Below are 23,028 nucleotides of genomic sequence, written 5' to 3' on the forward strand. Positions count from 1 at the left end.
CTCTTCCCCACTCACGAACAGTTTGTGTTGGCTGCCAACAGATATTTTGTACTGCATCTCATCCTTCATGTTTGCGCTCTCTCTTCCTTGATCACTGCTGCATGAAACAAGCTTGTCTTGGAGCTTTGCAAAGTTTACACCCTAACTACTCTGACTTCGTTTCTCCCTGCTGTTTTTAACAAGGAGCACATTACAAGCTACCACCAGTACAGCAGTATAGAGTATTGCTGGGTTATTACTGCATAATAGCAGTAATAGTTTTGTTTAACGGAGCTTGAGTAAAAACCGTGTGCCCTTATCCACACAGGGATAACCACAACATGGTGAAACACCTGAAATGAAAGTGTAGTGTGCTGATCAGCATTGAGCTGAGAATCTTAAAGGTGATCAAACACTTGTATGTTTATCAGTGCAGTCGAGCCTGGCCCACTTTATCCTGCTGCAGAGAAGGGCTCTTTAAATAACTCGCTGGGTATGAAGTATAGGCCGGGCACTGGACACACTTTGTCCTGATAGCACACTCCACATCCCCATCTGGGGCCGCCATCCCCTAACTGAACCCATAACCTATTTACAGGTCTGACATCATAGTAAGACTTCATAGTGTACATGTACAGTAATAATTATGAGCACTTAGAGAGCTAAGATCTGTAGTGCTTGTGTTTGTCTGTAGTCTGGCCAATTCTTCATGAATGTTGTTTTTTTGTGTGCATTATCTTGTATTCGAGCCAGTGAATCACATGCAAGATGCTTGCACCCAAAACAGATCCAGTGGGACTAACACTCACAAAGGTCAAATATTATTTCCTATTATATTTAGAAAACTGATACCGAAGCCATCTCGCCTTAGCTTCCTTGCAGGCCATCATAGTGGCTCGTTGCACGTAAACCTTCCACCGATCCCTCTGCTCTGTGACGTTCTCCAGTGAACCTGGGTTAGGCTAGCACTGGAAAGATAATCCTGTTTTTTTCTTGTTTGAGAATTGCAAAGTGCTGGACAGCTACACACAGCTTGTAGATAACCCATGTTCAGTCCAACCATGCAATTTTTAACACAAACACACGTAAATTGTGTTTAAATACATTACAATCACAATATTTGTAAAAAAAATTTATACATGTACAAGCACACGTTTACCCCTGTGTTGCATCATCTTCCCTTTCAGTAGCACTCTGCAAATTTTATAGAACTTGGAGGAGCAGCTGCTGCAGTTTTGGAAGCCAAATGTTTTGCAGTTCTTGCATGTTATAAGATTTCAGCTGCCCAGCAGAGATGGGCTTCCTTTGCTCTGTTTTCTTTCATAATCTCTAAATGTTTTCACTTGCTCACATCTGTGGACTAGAGGCAGACTGCTGAGCCACACTTTGTAATATGTGAAAATTCCAGTTTAGCAAATAAGTGAGGCCTTACCTGAAAAGATACCCTCTGGAAGACAGCATATGTTGCTCTAAGATTTGCATATATTCAGTAATTAGACGTTCACATAGGTGCAGGCTATCACTGCCTTGGGCACTAATGCACCGCTCATAACATGCTGGCTTTTAACCTGTAACCTCCACAGACTCTCCTCCTACAGAGGACGCAGCGACCAGAATTACCAGAATTTCAGATTTTCATTAGTCAGACCATAAGAGGTCATCCAGTCATGAAGGTCAGTGCTGCTTTTCAGGTTTCTCTGATTCTTTTAATGGCTCAGAAAATGAAACCCCCAATTTCCAGAAGTTGATTTTGTTTTTTAAAGCCATCCAAATCATCTAAACCATTTGTCAGTCTGAACATCAGATATTCTTTTTTTGAACTATAAATATACCTTAAATGATTTGAAGCCCAGTCTATTTTTATTTAGAACTTAGACAGTCAATTGAATTTTTTCTAGATATGTTTATGCAAGCATGGTTGTGCTGTGGTTAGCAGTGCTGCTGGTTAGCAGTCCTGGCTTTGCTGGTTCAAACCCAGTCTGTGTGGCATCTACGTGATCTCCCGGTGTCTGCGTGGGTTCACTCCAGTTACTCCAGTTTTCTCCCACAATCACAACACCAGTCGTGTGAAGGCATTTTATACTGTAAGATAACAACCTTGCAAACTCACGTGACTCATCATATGACCATCATTTCAAAATGCTGCTTTGTCTAATCATGGTTACACACCTTTAAAAACATTGATATTCCTGTTGGGATTAGCGGTTTGAGTTCAGTTGCTAAGTAATGAATGAATCACCCAAACACACTGAATTCAAATGGTAACTATTGTAAGAAATTCGCAACATAGTCTCATTTCAACTTCGTAGGCATGCTGATACCATCCATAGGTATAACTGCTTTAAGCTTCAAGTGCAACCTTTAACAACTTCTCAGTGGCCTTGCAATGTACAAGACGCTGACAGACGTCCTCATTCACTCAGGCACGCACACAAAATTCAGAAACTGCCTACGTGGTCTCTTCAAAGTCCAGCATATTCAACAAGAGCTGCTCTGCTTTCTCACTGAGTAAAAATGGAGACTACCCACTCGGTGATCTGCTAGATTCTAGTTAGAAAATAGGGTATACATATGAAGTATAATCTATATTTGGAAATAAGAAGTTTACTCATGCAGAAGCAGTGTGGTGTGTTCTTTAGGCGATTCTGCCAAAGTATAATCAAATACATTGTCATAAAAAAACACAACCCAAAGAAACCAGTGTGTCCCCCATCGCTCTGTGGTACACAACAGCCCTGAATAAGCCAGTCGGTTCTTTCAACGCCACTGATGATCACCTGACTGTCAACACTTTGTAGGGGAAGCGCATGTAGTCTCCAAATGCCAAGTATCTACAGTGACACTGTGGAAGGGAGGGGGAGGATTGGAGCTGAGCAGTGAGCAATAGTTCACTAGATGTGGGATACAGAGTGGGATCTGCAGCAGAACGAGATCAGATAGCAGATATACTCAGAAAGTGTGAGACACGTGGAAGAAGAGAGACTGTCGACTCTCCCAAGACTCTAAAATAAGCTGTGAAGAATTGACTTTTTTGATTGGACTGGACTCAACAGGCCACGTGACCACTACATTCATTTGATTTGGGATGACTGCCATCAAGGTGCCGTTCGGTTTTTGAAGATCACAATTACAACTTCCCTGCTTCACGAAAACCATTTTGTTATTTCTGGTCTGTTCCCAATCAACTGGATATCAATCCGGGGGTGACCCTGGAGTATTTTAGAGCACGAGTGATTGCTCTCCTCATTCAGTGGAGAAAGAGATGAAGACACTCTGTGGCTATTTACTTTTCTACCTCAGGAGGATAGAAGAAGAGAAGAACTGAAGGAAGCCAATCATGAAGCAGCTTGGCTAAAAAGCTTGGAGATTTGGAAGAAAAGGAAAGTTGGAAATCAGCGTTTTCTTGCGAATAAGGTAAGCCGCTTGCCTCTTGCTGCTGTTTTCGGTGAAAACAGTTTCTGCTGTGATAAATGCCAGCAGATAAAAAGACTCATCGCTGCTCCTGAGTTAAGATCACAGCCCAGCAGGCAGAGTGTGGCTCCTGAGAGAGCCAAGGAGCAGTCGCACAAATAATTAGATATTAATATCCCTTGGACACTCAACATCCTGCTTCCTAGCAACTAGACCTTCGAGAAACACTCACTCACAGGGGAAATATGGTCAGATTTGTTATTATAAGTGTCATCCTTGATCCTGAACTTTAAGCTCTAACAAATACATCCCTTCTTGACTTCTGTGTGGTCTGTTATATGTACTGGGTATTAATGTCTAACTACCCATGGTGTGGTCAGCTTCTATTTTTAACTTTTGTTTTTTAATGTATCTTTTATACCCTTATCCTATTTATCACCTGACAAGCCTCCTGTAATGTTCTCAGACATACCAAAGAGAGTCCAAACAACATAAAGCATGATAAAAATATCTGAAAGTAAGCAGGACACAGCTTGTGCAAACCTGTAGTTGAGGTGTTTTCCACTGAATCTCTTCTGTTTCCAGGGCAGTGATGTGACTGCCTCCTATTTAAGGGCTCTTTGAATTCAGATTATTTAAGGTACAACAGACCAGAATGCAGCCACATCATTCAATTCAGTGGAAACCAAAAAATAAATAAAATTAGTAATAATAATAATAATAATAATAATAATAATAATAATAATAATAATAATAATAATATTTCCTAGATGTTTCTAGAAGTCTCTCTACTCAACAATTTGGGCATTTACGTGGGCAGTTATTTTAAAGCAATACCTTAAAATAACTTTACCTTCAGTAGTCACCAGGACATTGGAAAAGCACAATCAAATGCACAAAAATTCATAATCATCATTTAAATTTGATGAAAACTGCTTCACAAGTTAGCTGACTCTGACAGCAAAAAGAGATTTAAAAACATATTTTACCTCCGTGGAATTTATATTCCTAACATCATCTTTTACGTCACATAAGTTTGCATTCAGGGTTTCTCTGATCATGGCTCACACAACACAGTAACACATTTTTGTATATTAACGTGAAAAACGAAACAATCACCAAGTCAGCAAGATGATGTTAGCATTTAGCTCCAAGCCCTGCCTTGCATAGCCGAGTCTTGAGTTTAATAAAATTGTGCCGGTGGTATAGTCTTAAAATTACATCATGATATGGCAAGAATATTTACAATAACAATATTTCTGACAATAGAAAAACATGGTGGTTGCAGCCTTCTTTTCCAATGAGCTACTTTCAATAGATTTAGGCAGCAGCAGTAGCATTATATAGTGTACTAGTAGTAAAACATCATAAATCAAATGCAAGCATAAAAGTAGCCTAGGTGGTGTTTCCCCATGAAATTTAAAGTAAAGGTGTAAAATAACTGTTTAACACTTTGTCGCACAAGAATGAAAAACATTTTCTACCTGGGATGTTTAATCTTGGGTCGAGGTTTTTGACCAGCTGCCTAAACTCCTGCTGTTCCATTGTGTCACCGTTTGCTCTTCCTGTCACATGGAAAGCAGCTAGCATTGCTAGGTTGAGTTGTTTGTTTACATTTGGGTCGCACTAGAATCTCGTCCTTCACAACCTGGTTGCACTCTACAGCACATTTTTTAGCATTGAGTGGTGAAACGAGTTTGTTATTTCCATCTTGACTAAAAACAATGTTCTTTTTCTGCTTACTTTACAAAGCACAGACACGTCCGGGCTTGTTGCATTGTTGTTCACACTGGGGAGTGTAAACTGATGACACAGCTATAACAATAATGTCGCAATGTAACATTTTAATATCACATAAAACCTTACACCAGTCTTATGGCAAACAATTCGATGTGACACAGACCTAATCACAGGTGCAGCTACGCTTTAGCCACATGTAAAAGAAGCGCAGAGGCTTTTACCTTTTCAGTGTGCTCTCAAAACATGCATTTTAATAGGTGTTTTTTAATACACATATATATTTTTGTGTTTTTTAGCCTTTATAGGACAGTAGGCATAAGATAAGAAAACTAAAACAAAGAAAATGTGGTTAACAGCGTCGGAGCAAATTCAAACCCAGGCCTCAACATTAGCTTTACTGTATATGAGTTACCTGTTCAAACCAGTAACCTATTTCAGATACCTCAGAACTTGAAGTTAAAACTCAGGAGTGACGTCACTCATGAGTTAGCACCTTCCAGAAAAAGTGAGGGCAAACAGGATTTGTTTTGGTTTTTAGCTAAGCCATTCAGTTATCACTAGCAATACAGTATAATACTTATTTTGTGCACACATTCATGAATAAAGCCTGATCAGTGCTCTGTGTATGGCTTATTTAGTGAGTGAAAAATACACAACAGTAGCAGAAGAGATGCTACTGGTTACGTTCAGTGCCGCCATCTTGGCTTGCTAATTCGGGGTATGTTGGTCTGTTCCGACTCTCCGAGTGGGAAATCCGAGTTGAGGAGGTGTTCCATAAAAAAATTACATCTGGAAACTCAGAATTTCCGACTTCTAAATAATTAAGGAACCTACACCATGTTGGCCATTATTAAAAACAAGATGTCAGCTGCAGATTTGGCCAGAGCGTGCGCGCCCTGTTTCAAAACAACAGAGAATCTTTTTTTAAAAATCTACCAGTCTGCAAATTTTCATGCTCTCTTCAGATTTTTTTTAACTAATCAAACAAAACTTTGCACAAATGTTGTCAAACATACAGCGATGATTCATATCTATATATTTTTTTCTATTATAATCTATTCCACTATAAATCCTTACTTTGTATATATTATGTTCATTTTATCATCCCCCTGTGAATGCTGTGTTGTGTTCTCCATTTCCGTTTGGTTCAAGTGTCCAGCTAAACGTACACCGCCCGAACATAAATTAACAGTCACCAAAATTTTTGTCCACAGCAGAATTTTGTTTAAGTCAGCACCAAATATGAAATGAAAACTCTCTACAGTTATTACATTTTGGGTAAAACATTTCAAAAAATGAGGTGTGGGTAGATCATTCCAACACATTTACTCATTTTGTTGAAAAGAAACTTTTATATGCACCTTTGCATGCATATTGCGCAACTGAAGGTGTAATACAGTTAAGAAAATAAGAGAGCAAAGATTATTTTTAACACTGAATCACAGTAAGTTGAAGGGTTTTTCGTTGGTTGGGAAGGAGGTGCAATGTCATACAAAAGCTTTGTAAAACTTTGCTTTGAAAATCTACTTTCTGCATGCTGTAAAACATTATTACTTAGTCCAACACACATGTGAAAAAAGGGTTTACTCCACATAAAGTGCACCTTTTTCAGAAAGAAAAATCCCATTAAGTGCCTGAAGTGATGCCATTGATTTCTGCCATCAAACCATTTCTATCTCCATGGCACCCGCTGTTCTGCCCCATCTTTTTCAGCCCATATTACTTTTCAGTTCAGCCTCACAAGGGAATCACACAGCCTCATCACTGTACTCCAGTGACTCTAATAGTTTTGCCAGCTGGAAGAAACAGAAGACACGTCACATAAAATGGCAGGGCATTGGATTAGCTGGCTATTTCTGTACCTTGTTGAACAGTGAAACATTCATTGTATATGCCGCAGAATTTCTGACAGAAGAGGTGGAATGAAAGCAAAGCAGAGTTGTTGTTTTTTTAATTGGATACCATTAAAAATCTTTTATCTATTAAATGTCTGTTTTATTTTACTTCAGCAACATATAAGCAACTTAAAAAAAAACCTGAAGATGATCATTTTAGCTACGTGGAGAGCTGAACCGAAATCAGCAGTGACACATTTATAAGTGTAGACGTGCTTTGGTGGAGAAAGAAATGTAATATCTGTAATGTGGATGGCAGAAGACATCAAAATGAATAGAGAAAAATTAATGCAATCATGCCAAAGGTACTTCAGGAAGGGGAAATTGAAGTAGAAAAGAGCATCATTTTCACTGGGCTTGACTAATGAATCTGATACACAATGCTGATAACCATGTGACCTTCTGAAGCTGTATGATTATCTCAGTTCTTTGCTTAAATGAAGGAAAATACAATTCTCTTTGTTTCCCTATTATTTGATGTTGTGTATTAATATTCTGCCTGTGTTTCCTTTACAGCGACCTTCACAGTGCTGGGCACTTCCCCTGAGCCTGGTCAGTTTTGTATGAGCCAGGCTGATAGCGTGAAGCCCTGTGGCTGTGCACCACTGAGGCATGAGTGTGGGAAGAGCCCACCACCACCACCACAGCTTCTTGTCCTGTGAAGAAGAAGGCTTTAGACTGAGCACTATGCCTGCTGTGGGCAGTTTTGGCAATGGAAAGATCCACACACGACGCAAACAGCACAGCCGGTTTGTCGGCAAGACCGGCCAATGCAACATCCATTTCACAAACATGGATGAGAAGTCACAGCGGTACATATCTGACATTTTCACTACTTGCGTGGACATCCGCTGGCGATACATGTTCCTGCTGTTCAGCTTGGTGTTTGTGGTGTCCTGGTTAATGTTTGGCTTTGCATTCTGGGTCATTGGCCTGCTCCATGGTGACATGGACAATCAAGGAAGGGACGAGAGTTTTGTTCCTTGTGTCATGAACGTTCACACCTTTGTGGCAGCCTTCCTGTTCTCCGTTGAGACCCAAACAACCATTGGGTACGGAGCTCGCTTTGTCACAGAGGAATGCCCAGCAGCTGTCTTCATGGTGGTCTTTCAGTCTATTATGGGGTGCATCATTGATGCCTTTATGATTGGCGCCATCATGGCAAAGATGGCAAGGCCCAAAAAGCGTGCAGAGACGCTACTTTTCAGCCACAATGCAGTAATTGCTATGCGCGATGGGAAGCTGTGCCTCATGTTCAGAGTTGCAAACCTAAGGAAGAGCCACATCGTGGAAGCTCACGTGAGAGCCCAGCTGGTGAAGCCCCGCTACACAGAGGAAGGCGAGTACATCCCCCTGGATCAGATCGACATGAACGTCGGATACGACAAAGGCACGGACCGCCTGTTTCTGGTTGCCCCGCTCACCGTCATACACGAAATTGATGAAGAAAGTCCACTCTTTGGCATCAGCAAACAAGATCTCGAAGCAGCCGACTTTGAGATAGTAATTATACTTGAAGGGATGGTGGAGGCCACAGCCATGACGACGCAAGCACGCAGCTCATACCTGCCCTCGGAGATCTTGTGGGGTCACCGCTTTGAGCCCATCATTTTCGAGGAGAAGAACCAGTACAGGATAGATTACGCCTACTTTCACAAAACATTTGAAGTACCATCCACCCCTAGGTGCAGCGCCAAAGACATGGAGGAGAGAAAATTCCCAACATCTGCCGCCAACTCTTTCTGCTATGAGAATGAGCTGGCCTTCATCAGCAGGGATGAGGAGGACGAGGGAGACATGGAGAAAGAGCAGGACAGAGAGTGTCCATCTGAGTTAGTGAATGAGTCGTCATTTACCGAACACGAAACGCCCTCTCGTAGAGAATCTGAGATTTAACCTTTGATGCTTGTTTTGAACATCGCCACATGAAGTGACCTATGACTGTCATCCTGCTGATATGAGGACACCGCTGAGGCAGGTGGAGGACCAGCAGTACAGAGTAGTGAAGCTCGTCCGTGGACGTTTCAGGCTCTCCAGAGATGATCACTGAGTTTTATGGAAAAACAGCTGTCATGTTACAATTGCAGTTCCTAGTAATAAAATGCATGACAATAGCATAGTTTTGTATAAATATTTTGAGAAATGTTTCCCAGTCATGGCGGGACTATCTGTAGGTTCCTCAAATTTGCAGCGAGGTGTGCAGTGAATTTGACTGAACTTGAAGTTATTGTTTAGGAAACTAAACCTGGAGAATACTTCTCCGAGCTCAACTGATAAAAACTAAAGTGCAAATCAAAAGTGGATGAGAGACAGATTTTCATTCTAAGCAAACGTAACACTTCTTTGAATGACAACAACATTAAATGCTCTTCATTAAACACCGTTAGCGACTGACTTGGCTGGTTGGCACAAATGCAGTTATGAGCACAAGAAAAGGTAGAGTTATACATATTTCTATCACAAAGGGGAAACAAATTATGTCAAATCATTTGTAAGTTTTGTATATAGCAGGGAAAACTATTCATCTCTGTTTATTTCAGCCAGTGACAAATGTTGGATCTTGGCAGGGGGCAGGGATAGCTCAGTAGGTAAAGTGGTCGCCCCATGATCGGAAGGTCGGCGGTTCGAATCCACTTAACGGCTACCCTGAGGTACCCCTGAGCAAGGTACCGTCCCTACACACTGCTCCCCGGGCGCCTGCTTAGTGGGCTGCCCACTGCTTCACTGAGTGAATGGGTCAAATGCAGAGAAAAACAAGTAATTTCCCCATGGGGATCAATAAAGTATCTATTATTATTATTAAATTTACATTTGAATTACTTGCATTTACTAGAAACTCAGTGGCATTACGAGTAGGAGTGAGACAAAATATGGATAAGGCAATATCTTGTATAGCTCTCCTGTACAGCTTGTTACATTGCTGGAAATTATGATAATCTTGGAGCTCCAAACTGTTTCCCCTGCTAGTTTGATTTACCCGGGACACCAAGTCATGACACTTCATAGTGTGTATTAAATTAAATTTATTGCAAGAAGCTTACACAGAGAAAGTGGTGCTAGACAGCAGGGGAACGAGTGGGATAATTAATTGAATTTAGAAATGTTTATAAAATCAATTATTCTTGTTATGTACTATATATTACAATATTGACACATAGAAACAAACTAACACCACATTACAGTGAATAAACACATGATTCCTTTTCCCTTTTTGGTTGTTTTCCTTTCTGCGCAGAACTGTTTTACTATGTATTAAGTATTCCAAGTATGCTGTAACCTGATATCACTTGTTTTCATTGCTAATATACCATTGAAGAACTAGTTTGCTCACTTCTGTTGGTAACTATTACTATCATTGTCAAACTTTCCACTGCTACTGCACACATTATGCAGTTTACTCTCATAATAGAAGCTCCAAACAAAGGCTCCTTAATTAGAGACAGTTCCCGATAAACAGGATCAGCTTTTCCAGGTTGGGACTATCGGTTTTGTCTGGCTAATGATTTTAACTGCTCTGCCTAGCTGCTTAGTCAAGGTATTGTTAGTTTCGCGATCTGACTGAAAAGGCTGTGTCCAGCTGACTTTGTGAAGTCTTTAAAACAAGAAAAGGGTTCTTAAATATAGAAATTCTTGTGACTATCATGATACAAAGACTAAGGCTAAAAGCCTCAAGCCCAAAACGTGCACTCTCACAAGTTGCAGAACCAGTGCATAAAACCTTCTAATAAAGAAAGTGCATTGATCTTGTACATAAATAGGTATTTGTAACACTCAAATTCTAGGTCTGAGCAAAAGCCATCTATGAGAAAAAAGATCACTTCAGGGAATTATTAGACAAACACTTAAATCAGAATGAAACAATCCCAGCTACAGTATTTTGTGCTTAAAAGTTGGGGGGTGGGAGGGACAGAGTCCAACTTGCAAAATGGATACAAAACACAGTCCTGAATGCTTGAAAATAAGGCAACTGGACTCCTCTAAGCTCCTGAGAACATTTTGCCTATCACCCAAGAGGCTTCTTCAGTTTTAAAACAAGTGGTGGAGAATCTCAGGTATCTAACCCCTAGTATGGCTGTGCCCTTGGGAGTGGTCCTGTGGAAAGTATTAATCACAGTTATCCTGCTAGATCAACGACCACCCCATCCTCAGCAAGCCAGAGAAAAAGAAAAAAATATGCAGCATTGTTTGCTCTATGGAGTATAAGTAGACTAGAGTGGAAGCACAATCAAATATACCTGCTTTCAATTAACCCAACAAAAGCACAGTCGTTGCCTCGTAGCAATTGTAAAAACACACAGACCCACAAATCCACTCCAAAATCAGCGCCGATGCCCCACAACAACTGTGGAGGTAGATTATAGTGCAGAACAGCCCATGTCCCCTATCACAGATTTCACTCCTCCATATAACTATGATAAGAAAAAGTAGAAGTTCTTTTGTTGAGGAAACGTGGCATAGCTTATAAACTACGATCAAGACAGAGATTATATTTTTATTAGTGGGCCTTTTGTATCCTCCACAGATTAAAAATGCAGAGAAATGGCTTTTACAATCAGTATTACAGTAAATGTTGCAACTATAGCTTGGCTGGTGATGAAACTAGACCATGGAAAATGAACCACAGATATGCTAACATGCTAACATTAGCTTACAATGGATTTGATCTGAGCACGTCCTTTATTATCTTCTGCTAAACCAGGGACTGCACAAAAAAGATCATTTCTTTGGATGTTTGAACCCTGTAATAATGTAAAGTAAGCATGTTTGCTAGGTTTACCTAGATAACTTCACCTGGTGTTACTACCAAGGTCAGCAATGTTTCAGACATGCTTTGCTCACTTACAGCCCCTGAGCTACGATTGTACATTTCGCAGTTTGAGTCAGAACTTAGAAAACTCTCATTGGAAATAAATCTGTCCGTTCTTCTCAGAGGCAACAGACTATGAAAATAAAAATAAAACCGCCCACTCTTCTCCTTATAAATGTTATCCTGCAAATCAAAATGTCAACTTGAGCTGTGTGGATGTGAAAAAATATATTTAGAAATAAGCAAAGACTAATAAGATCTAACGACTCACTGGTTAAAAAAAACAAAACAAAACAAAACTTGAAAGTTAATTTTGGAGGGACCCCATTGGCAACAGAAGAGTCTAATTAAAGTCATCTGAAATGAAGCACTGTGCCATATGTGACCCATGGGACACAGAGTGGGCTAATACTGTGGCACATCTGAGCCCTTTATGAGGACAAATCCAAAAGGGGATGCCTGACACAACAACTATGTTTATATAAAGTCTGTTGATTCATAGAGTCTCAGATCAGAGGGGATTTTCAGAAGATATGTCATATTTTTTTCTGCAAAACAGGTATTTAGAGTAAAATCAGAACATTTTAATATTCACAATCAGTGCAAGCTAATCAAATCTTGTGCAAGATACCTTGAACTGTTTATTCATTGAGATTAATGAATGTGAAAAAAAGCTAAGCAAAGCAAAGTGACCCTGAGCGTCCCAGTTTTACTCTGACCTGCTCATCTGGTGGAAGACTACATGCAGGGCTAAAAAAAAGACATGATAACAGCCACTGAACAGATGCACTTTATTAATTTTTGTTCTGCTATTTAATCTATTTTTAACAGTCTGATGCTTTTCCTGAGGAGGAAATACTGTCTTAATCTTCCTTTTCGTCTTAATAAGAATAATAGGTCAGACTGTGTTTTATCTCAGGAGAGACAAATTAGTTTCCCCTCCATATTCATCAAACCAAAAACTCCATGTGGGTTAACTTAGGCGTCTAACTGCCATTTCAGCACATTCCAACACATTTGTATATCTCTATATATTGCTGACTCGCGCTGAAACTATCAGAATAGGTTTGCTCTAGAAAACGAATGTTGGTTCAAATGCACCAAGAGTTTGATCAAAGAGTTTTTCCATGTAAAACAGCAAAAAGTTTAATATATCTGTCAGTGTATTGTAAATACATTTTTTGCTTCTGATCTGTCAGGCTGAATGCTCATAATTATAGACAGAGAGATATATACACTCACTAGCCAGCTGTCCAGCTCTCTTAATCAAATGTCTCATCAGCCAATCACATTGCAGCCACTGGGGAAGAAAAGAACATAGCACGGTTGTTGATGTTGGTATGAGTCTTTCAGAAACTGCTCATCTACTGAGATCTTCCCACACAACAGAAGAAAATATTCAATGAGCTCCCTGAAAAAACGCTCTATTGATGGTAGAGGTCAGAAGAGAATGGCCAGACCGCTTCAAGGAAAGCATCATATAATCATTTGTTACACCCAAAGTATGCAGAAGAGCATCTCCAAATGCAAAACACGTGAAATCTTATAGCAGATGGGCTAAAGCAGCACAACGCCAGACTAGGTGCCGCTCCTGTCAGCTAAGAACAGGAAACCGAGGCTACAGATTGCACAGACTCACCACAATTAGACAGTGGAAGATTGGAAAAAGGTTATCTGGTCTTGTAATGTCAGAATCTGGCATGAACAGCATGAAAGCATGGATCCATCCTGCCTTGTTTGAACCATTCAATCAGGTGTTGATGGTCTAATGTTTCGGGTGATCTTCTGGTGGCAGGTGAACACACTGTTTACCTAATAAAATGGGGGGTGAGTGTAAGTTGGCACACGGTTTTATAAAAGTAAGGGATTGGAATTTTTAGTGTCTTGAGAAATAAATAAACTGGAAATACTCTTTTTGCCTAAAGGATTGAAATGACATCTAATGAACTGAACATCTCTGACCTCATTTTGCTCTTTTCCACTAAATGCATTTGAAGCCACACTTTTTTTGTTTCCTTGCAGAGTTTCGTTTGTTGTGTGAGACAACACCTTAAAAGTGGGAGATGCACTAAAAAAAAGAAGAAAAAAGAAAGACTCCTCCTCTCATTACCACAATAAAATTGTCTGATAAAGCCAAGCTTTCCTTCTTTTTTGCCCTTTGTGGTAGTCAGACACTAACGACATGAATAATCCTACAATAAGCATCTGATGAGTGCGTATGGTGTAGCATGACTGAGGAAAGTAAGTGAGCCGTTTGATAAGCAGAAAGGAATGGACTTTGATTTATGGCTGTGATTTGGTTTGAGGGTATCTGGTTGGGGTCAGAGGTTTCTTCTTTCGCTCTTATGCAACCAATCAGTCACGTCTTTGCATACACACACGCAAGACTTGGCAGTTCTTTTGGATTTCGCTGCCCTGTAACCTTGAGCACTTGTAGAGGGATCACATGCACATATACTCACACCACAGAAATCTAATGTAGAGCCTTCGTCACTGTTCCTGCTGTTGTTTAACAGGTTATTTTCACTCTCTTTAGCTCTCTTTCACAGTCACAGAAAGTCTCCACTGATAGAAAACACTCCACATTTGGTTAAAATGTGCAAATATTTTATTGCCCCTATGTGCTGGTGGTACCTCTGTCTAATCGTAATTCTACCCAGATCTACTTTTACTCAATTACCAGCTAATGTGACCTGGCATATCAGTGAGGCTGTGAGAAATATTAAACTCGTGGCAAACTGTTCTGTGTTTAATTACATTTGACTTTCATGCTATTAGTGCCAAATGAAAGCACAATCTCTTACTTTTATCCGTCTGTATCCTCTGAGATGTGCTGTGTGTGATGGAAGGAGCACTGAGAATAAACCTGGGATCCTTCCCACCCACTCTGCACTGTTGTGGAGGATGAGAAGCCGTTGAGGGTCAGTCTTCAAACATGCAGAGTGGGTTGCTGAAAGGCAAATTCAGCCTTAATTGGACCAGCTCTATTCTTTACTTCAGCTCCTAGAAGGAGGTGGAGTGTGGAAAAAAGAAAATAACATGATGCAGCACTAACAGCTGCATTTCCGTTCCTCAAGCAATAACTCCGGACATTTTAGACCTAGATTATATTCTATAAAATCACGCATAGAGTTCAATTTGTGGAACTTACTAAACGCTGCAAACTCATTGTTTCTGGAGCTTTTGGTCAAGAAACAAACAAACAAAATAAAACTTAACCCCAAAATATGACACACTCTCTCTGTGCAAGAACATATATGGCATGGGTGCTTCTTAACACTTTGCTTCCTGTTCCTGTGTGTTCTATCTGTTGTTAAAATGCAACACATTGTTTTTAAAAAAGGTTAAATGTTACGAGACAGTATTTGAAACACGTTTAAAAAAGGCAAAAAAACCCAGAAGGATTGCTAATTTTGCTAATAAGCCAAAAAGTGCCAAAAAGTCAAACCACTGCCACGGCTGCTATACCCCCTTACAAAATGCCCAGTGTAGATGAGTTAGTGAAACAACTAGTCTTATTGTGTCTTGTGATACAACATACCCCCTCTATACTGCTCAAGGGTGTAACCATCGATATCCTTGCATCTGTCCATTGCCAACTATTACATCTTGCACAAATCCAGCCGACTCGTCCAGCTTTCTGCACACTCTGTTCAACGTCTGTATACTCGTCACCACACCATGTCTATGTGCTAAATAGTATTTTGAGTTTAATCTCAAAACGGACAAATTCTTTAAAAAAATTATTCTATGTGGCCCTTTTAGAGAAGACAAAAATAGCACTGTTGTTGCCTCCTCATTTCAGTTTAGTGGAGTTGAAAATGTTTAGGACAGGTTCAATAACAAAAACAGCCTGGAGCTTAACGTAGCTCCCATGTCGTTAATCATCACTTCAGAAAAACCTTAAAAGTTGATTTGAGGTCTCTGCATTTAGATCCTAGTTCAGCTTGATATAAATCCTAGTTAGCCAACGTTCATGTCCTAATAATCAGGCTCTGGGTAATGAGTCTTCACGTTGATAACGAAACCATTAAAGCTCTCGCTGGCCTTCCAGTGTCACTTCTAACCAAGACTGAACATGTCACGGAAACCAGCGTCTTCTTGCTATTATTATATTATATTGCAGCTTTTCCTTCCATTAACAGCAACACCGAGCAGCTAAGGCGGCGTCATGCTATTCTTTTGAGGGGTGTGAGCAGCTTAAAGGTTAGAGTAGTGCACTCGTGAACGTAACATAGCTGGTAAGAAAAACACCACCCTGTCTGGGAAAGACTGTGGGAGGAAATCAGGGCGTTTTTGACTGCAGTGTAAACTATGATCAAATTCTAATAGAGGCTGTGCTAAAGAAGCCTGCTTGGATATCATTATGTAATAAAGAAAAGGGGGAAAAATCTAAAATGTGAGAAATGTGACTGTACACAACAGGTGCAACCACACTGACCTGTCAGGAAACTCAAGCTACAGTTTGCACAGGCTCACCAAAATTGGGATACAAAAGTTTGGAAAAAATGTCACCTGGTCTGATGAGTTTTGTAAGAATTTAAGTAGCGTGAAAGCAGGGACCCATTCTGCCTTGTAGTTGAATCCATCTTCTAATGGCTGCTTCCAGTAAGATTTACCACAAATCAACTCAAACTGGTTTTGGTGAGTTCACAGTCACCAGATCTCAATCCAGCAGAGCATCTTTAGCATGTGATGGAACAAGAGAGTCACATCATGGACGTGCAGACAACAAATCTGCAGCAGCTGTGTGATGCTGTCATGTCAACGTGACATAGACCAAATTTTTGAGGCAAGTTTCCAGCACCTTATTGAATCTATGGCATGAAGAATGGAGGCAGTTCTGCTGACCAAACGAGATCCAACTAAGTTTAACAAGGTGTAACTAATAAAATCGCCAGTGAGTATATGTATACTTTCCTTCCTTCCACTGATTTTATTGCTAATTGTTGTTTTTAATAGTTGGGGAAACAAAAGCATTTAAACGGGCAGCACGGTGGTTAACACTGTTGTCGCACAGCAAGAAGGTGCTGAGTTCAATGCCACCATCAGGTCTTTCTGTGTGGGGTTTGCATGTTCTCCCAGTGTTTGCGTGGGTTCTCTGGCTTCCTCCCACCGTCCAAAGACATGCAGTTTGTGGGGATAGATTAATTGATGAATCCAAATTGCCCATAGGTGTGAAAGTGAGCGCGAATGATGATCTGTCTCTGTGTGTTGGCCCTGCGACAGACTGGGATAGGCTCCAGCACCCCCTGTGACCCTGAAAAGGATAAGCAGAAGCGAATGGAAATGTTTAAACCAGTCTTTATCAAAACATGATTATAATCAATAAAATTTTATACTGTCTTTTTTTAAATTCAGGCAACCAAACAAGTTATGCTGAGAACTGACAGAGGTCCAACCTAACCCTGTAACCAAGTCTCGACCCTAAAACATCTCTTGTTGCTAAAATGAAGAAGAAAACTGTTGTTGCATGATTCAGCAAACATCCCCAGCAGGTTTAAACACAACTGAACCACATTCAGCATTAAGTGTTAACACACAGCCAAGGTTTGTATCAGTGAAACATACTACGGTTTTCAGTCTGGTCATCTGTGTCTGTCTCGCAGAGGTAACTTTGCTCATGGAGATGTTTACCCTCCAGCTGAGCACATCACTCAGTAGTACTTGCTGCTCCAGCCTCGATTCCTGCAGACATACAGTATTTGATTACAGCACGGAGCTGATTGGATTACAGGAGGCACTGACTCAAATACCGACAGCAAACATGGAGCAACTGGAGCGCTTCCTTCTGGGAATGAACGAGCAGAGGGACACCGACTGCTCAGTGCACACTGAGGTCAGGCTGGCTGAGACCTGCTGCTAAAGTCGAACACTGTCACCATCCAACAGCTATGAAACAATCATCCCATTAATCTCATTTGATGCACATGGTTGTTTGGTTATGTTAAAAAAAAACAACAGTTTTTCTTAACCTGAAAAATTTGACCTGCAGTATCGACTCTTTTTTGAATGAGTATTTGGGTGAGTTTTATACACTGTATGCACCCACCGTTTAATGTAAACGTTACTTATCCTCATGTTAGTTAGTAGTTCATTTGGTTGGCCTCTGCTTTTAAAGAAACTTCACCCTCAGCCTCCACCTTTGCTCAAATCAGGGAGGATGGGTGCAGCACACATGTAACTGAAGAAAACAAAGAAAAACAATCATGAATGCTCCTTAAAGGACCTTAAAAAAGTCTAAAGAGCTATTGCTCAAAGATTGGCTCCTATTGTGGGATGTCGACTTTTTCACATTGCTGAGCATCAAACTGTTAATGAGGTGGCTCGGTAAAATCCTGCGTTTTCAGTGTGTTATATCTCATAAACGATACAACAGACTTTGACTCTTTGATGAGGAACTTCTTTGCTGCCCTCCTGTGGCTTCTTAATCTTTCTACACACAGGGATACTGTTTGTGCTGTGCAGTCATGTTGTGTAAAATATAATTGTAAGTGACCGACTCGAGGAGACTTTCCTAAAAATACAATAAAACATAGCTTTAAATGAATGAATTTTCTGCATTAGTAGTTTTATTTATTTTTTACCAAACTATAAATGTTCCCATTTAGGGAAATGTCCATAATGTAGTAGGAGAAAATTACCAGGAAATTTTCTTCTTTTTAACTTTATTGATTTTTAATTTTTTTTGCAGTGAATCCAAAGCAGTTATTTACTTTTGTCAGCGATCATGTTGGTTAAAAAATAAAATAAATCTTCTCTGCAGCATCTGTGTTGTTTTAACAAGCACATGAATACACGAGCAAGTAGCACAAAACAAAGGAGGCGGTTTTATTATTAAATACATTTTATTACATAAATGACAATGTTGACTGACAGTGGAACATCACAGGTGTTTTAGTCAGGCGCACCTGCACAACAGAGCCATGCGTTTTTGCGGGTCCTCTCCTGAATCCTGTTCATCTGTGTGTGTTTATGTATTGTTCATTTGTATTTCTAGAATTATTTGATCTGACCAGACACAGACAGCCACACATTCACCCTCCTGCCTGACACACCCCCTCAACCCACTCCATCCGTGAGCCCAGCCCTCTGCAGAGGCCCTCCTCAGCCCCAGTTACACTGGTCTTCATCTGTAGTTGTCATAATCTCTGTGACCAGCCCGGTGCCGATGGTCCTGTTTCCGTCTCTAAGAGTGAACCTCTGGCCTTTCTCCAGAACCATCGGCTGGCGGAGAGTGAGCGTCAATGAGGTGTCCTCACCTGGCATCACCATTTCCTAAAGGAAAGTAAAAAAGAGCAAGAAAACCATCAGTTTCCTCTGAAATCCGTGTTTATAAATGCAGAAAGCAGTAAATGAGAGGCAACACCAGCTTTAATCACCACTCAATGCTTCAAACAACACTTGAAAGGTTTAAGATGTCTTACAACACTTACAACTACACACACAGACACACACCTTGTCAGCAGGTAAAGTGACCCTGCAGGCCATGTCCCAGGTGAGAGAAAACATGACGGGCATGAAGTTGGTGACAAACGGCTTGTGTCTGCCTCCCTCCTCCTTACTCAGTACATAGACCTGTAACACAGAGCGCACACAGACACACACAGCAGAGTTCCAGTTATATATAAACACGTACTACTGCTTATAAAACTGTGATAACTGTAGAAAACTCATGAAATTTTTTTTTTTAAATCTCAATAAAAGGTGGTGCTATTCCTGATCTGTCCACTGAGTGTCACACTGCCCCAATTTAAATAATTAAAACCCTCTGTAGTCAAACTCTGTGGCTCTCACACCTGAGCTCTGACTTTCTGGTGAGGCATGATGCACCCTGGCTTGCACATCACCATCCCTCTCCTTATGTCCTCCCTCTTCAGGCCTCGGACCAGAGCGCCCAGGTTATCTCCTGCCTCTGCCCGGTCCAGAGACTTGTGGAACATCTCAATACCTGCACCCAAGAAAAATAAAAACAAACAAATCCAAATAAAGGGGATGCACACTTCAAGATACATTTCATTTGCAAGCTGTCATGTTTTATCCATGATTTCATATCTTAACATCATAGGAGGTTCCTCACCTGTCACTACAGACTTGAAGCTGCGGTTGTGACCCACAAACTCACAGTCGTCTCCTTTCTTGATGACGCCCCTCTCCAGAGTGCCCGTCACAACCGTACCCCTGCCTGCAACACAAGCAGGAACCTTCAGACTCAAAGTACACGACGCTTTCGCTCTCAGATCAGAAACAGAGTCAGAGATCTGCAATCTTCTTACTGCTAATTGGTAAAATCACTAATGAGTTGTGCTACTGACGCTCCAAAGCTGTGACTGCATCATGACAAAATTAACTTTGAAGACGTCCTTGGTGGGATATGAAAAACAAAAACACCGTACAAATGTTTCTTTGGAGCTTTGCTGGAAGCTGCACTGTTCAGTACAGCAAAGCTCTGCAACATGTGACAAAACTGCACAATACATCACTGGAGCATCGCTCTCTATGGCAAAGTTGACACCCAGATTTTCAAGCTCAGGTCCTTTTGACTGATTTTACTGTTTGCATATTAATTTCTTTTATAAATTTCTTTAAATCTTTATTTGTACTTTGCCTAAAATATTTAGAATTGTTGTGCATGAAGACCGTCTGACAAAGTAACGGAGCCAAGGATGGTTAAAAATTCAGCCTTATTTCTTAAAAGAGTGAATCTTGATTTGGATGTTTAGATTTTTGGGGTCTGCATCCTGGTTTAAAAACAGTTTATCGTTTTCTTTTGTTTTTCCATTTGCCTACAACTTTACATGATGCAACCAATGGAAATCAAGAGAAATCACCATTATTTCTACCCAACTAGCTTCAGACTGACAATATCAGATAGTGTTTTCTCCTACCTGGGATTGAATAAACCCCTTCAATGGGCAGAAGGAAAGGTTTTTCCAGCTCTCTTTTGGGCAGAGGAACGTAAGAGTCCACAATCTCCAGCAGTTTCATCACTGCATTCACCCCCAGCTCAGGAGCTTTGTTCTGAAATAGAGCGGGAAAAATCTGATTAAAACACATCACATTCTAGTTTGAAACTTGTTCTCCACCACTGAGGAAAATAAAATAAATGAAAATACAAACTTGCCTGAGGTCACCTCAAAATTTTGACTTGACAGCTTTAAAATTCAATTTATTTTCTCAGAAGCTGAATATTTGAGATCACCTAAAATTTTGACTTCTGGATGTCAAAATTAAATTGCTCTGAAATTTCTTTGACTGACAGACTGACAAAGTGTTTCTCCTCACCTCCAGAGCACAGAGTGCAGAGCCAATCACAACGGGTGTGTTCTCGCCGTCGTAGCCAAACTCCGTGAGCAGCTCGCGGATCTCGATCTCCACCAGCTCCAGCATCTCCTTGTCCTCCACGGCGTCTGCCTTGTTTATGAAAACAACCACGTGCTCTACACCGATCTGCCGGGCCAACAGCAGGTGCTCACGTGTCTGAGGCATCTGGCCGTCAGTGGCTGCCACCACCAGAATGCAGCCGTCCATCTGAGCTGTGCCTGTGATCATGTTCTGAAAAAGAAAAGCAGACACATTTCTAATATGATCAAACAAACAGGCAGGATTACAACCTGGTAACATCAGGCTGCATCCAGGTAAAAAAAAAAAAGGTAAAAAAAAAAAAAAAAAAAAAAGAATACCTTGACATAGTCAGCGTGTCCAGGGCAGTCTGTGTGAGCATAATGTCTGTTGGCTGTGGTGTATTCTACATGCGAGGCGTTGATGGTAATTCCTCTGGCTTTCTCCTCAGGGGCATTGTCAATGTCCTCATACTTCTTGTAGCGGGCACCACCAGCATCAGCGAGCACTGGGGAGGATCGAATTGAGTGATAGAAATTCACCTTACAAAATTCACTAAACAAAGTTATTACACACATTAACACCAGACTGTGTCCAGACCGGTGTGACAGCAGCAGCTTGAGTGGGTCTACCTTTTGTGATGGCTGCCGTCAGGGTGGTTTTGCCATGATCGACGTGGCCGATCGTCCCGATGTTTACGTGGGGCTTGTCTCTGCTGTATGTCTTCTTCGCCTCCGCAGCGAAGGTTCGCCGGCTCAGAGGCACAGCACACTGCGTGACAAAGAAGAACCCAATAATTTAACCACTGCAAAAAATCTGTGCTTCGCAGCGTGCAGCATGCCGTTTCATGCAACTACTTACCAATTTGAAGGAGCTGTGCAGGAGGCTTGGTGAAGAAAGCTGAAGGGCTGAGAAGAGGGAATCAAAAAAAACTTACATAAAGAGTGACTATTTGGTGCCACAACACAATAATTAAAACATTGCCAAACATATTTAAACTATGTATCTTTCTAAAATGCGGAAATATGTATTAATTCTGTGTCAGTGAACATTTAGGTGTCCATGCCCTTATTTCCCTTTCAATCAGTGCAGTCGTGCCCTCACATAGATGAGATTAGCACTGACTGCCACACACATTTTTCCTCAAAATCTCAGCCAGCATGTCTGCACAGCTCCGGATGTATTGCACTCGCACCGGCCGTGATGCTTCTGTGCCATATAGAGCGCTAATAAAAAGAGTTTTGCATAAACCAGGCAGGTTATATCATGCTAACAGCTGCAGCTAACATTAATCAATTTTGATGACTTTAGATCCAAAAAGGACGGCGTCACCTCTCTTTAAAGACTACCTATATCAACAGTATGTTTTCCTTCGTTTCTGGTTACCAGGTGCTGATTTTAGTAATCATTCTTCATCCTCGGTTAGTCTTATTGTTAGCTAACCGTCACTGGTAACGTGACCTTGCTCTGCTGTCGGAAGACACAGCATCACATTTTATTTTCATATTCTTGTACTTCTAAATGTCCGAACAGTGTTTGATATTATGTATAAATCAATAAAGGTGGTGTAAATCAATTAACTGTCAGAAATGCAAGCAGAGTCACATAGTTTAAATGAATTAAACAATATTTACCGGACAAACACGCACGCAGCCCCACAAACGCCGCCATCTTTCCTGGCTTGACAAACCTAAGACGATCGGAATTCAAGAAAATAATCTCCCAGCCCCAACGATGTCGTTCCTTTACGTACATGCACATGCGCATGTTTAAGTTGGTGCGTAAAATGTTCACATTGCAAAACAGTAACTATTAATGTAACTACTACTAATACTACTATTGTATGTTATTATA

At 40.7% G+C, this 23,028-nt stretch overlaps 2 protein-coding genes across 2 annotated transcripts; one reads left to right on the plus strand and one right to left on the minus strand.

Moving 5' to 3' along the window:
- Positions 1–2,866: 2,866 nt before the first annotated feature.
- kcnj12b (potassium inwardly rectifying channel subfamily J member 12b) lies at positions 2,867–9,816 on the plus strand. The gene is made up of 2 exons (XM_085403602.1): positions 2,867–3,393; positions 7,542–9,816. Exon 2 carries the CDS (start codon positions 7,638–7,640, stop codon positions 8,919–8,921), a length of 1,284 nt encoding a protein of 427 aa, XP_085259728.1. The 5' UTR covers positions 2,867–3,393; positions 7,542–7,637; the 3' UTR covers positions 8,922–9,816.
- An 8,845-nt stretch (positions 9,817–18,661) lies between these two features.
- tufm (Tu translation elongation factor, mitochondrial) lies at positions 18,662–22,956 on the minus strand. The gene is made up of 10 exons (XM_085403603.1): positions 22,809–22,956; positions 22,036–22,082; positions 21,807–21,945; positions 21,516–21,682; positions 21,118–21,387; positions 20,721–20,853; positions 19,913–20,017; positions 19,632–19,783; positions 19,291–19,410; positions 18,662–19,110 (listed from the first exon to the last, which is right to left on the minus strand). The coding sequence occupies exons 1-10, from the start codon at positions 22,939–22,941 to the stop codon at positions 18,940–18,942; spliced, it is 1,437 nt and encodes a 478-aa protein (XP_085259729.1). The 5' UTR covers positions 22,942–22,956; the 3' UTR covers positions 18,662–18,939.
- Between the last annotated feature and the right edge of the window lie 72 nt (positions 22,957–23,028).

The sequence above is a fragment of the Rhamphochromis longiceps genome, linkage group LG4 (genome assembly GCF_057381845.1).
Source record: "Rhamphochromis longiceps isolate RC_006_pf linkage group LG4, R_longiceps_female_GT1.1, whole genome shotgun sequence".
Classification (NCBI taxonomy): domain Eukaryota; kingdom Metazoa; phylum Chordata; class Actinopteri; order Cichliformes; family Cichlidae; genus Rhamphochromis; species Rhamphochromis longiceps.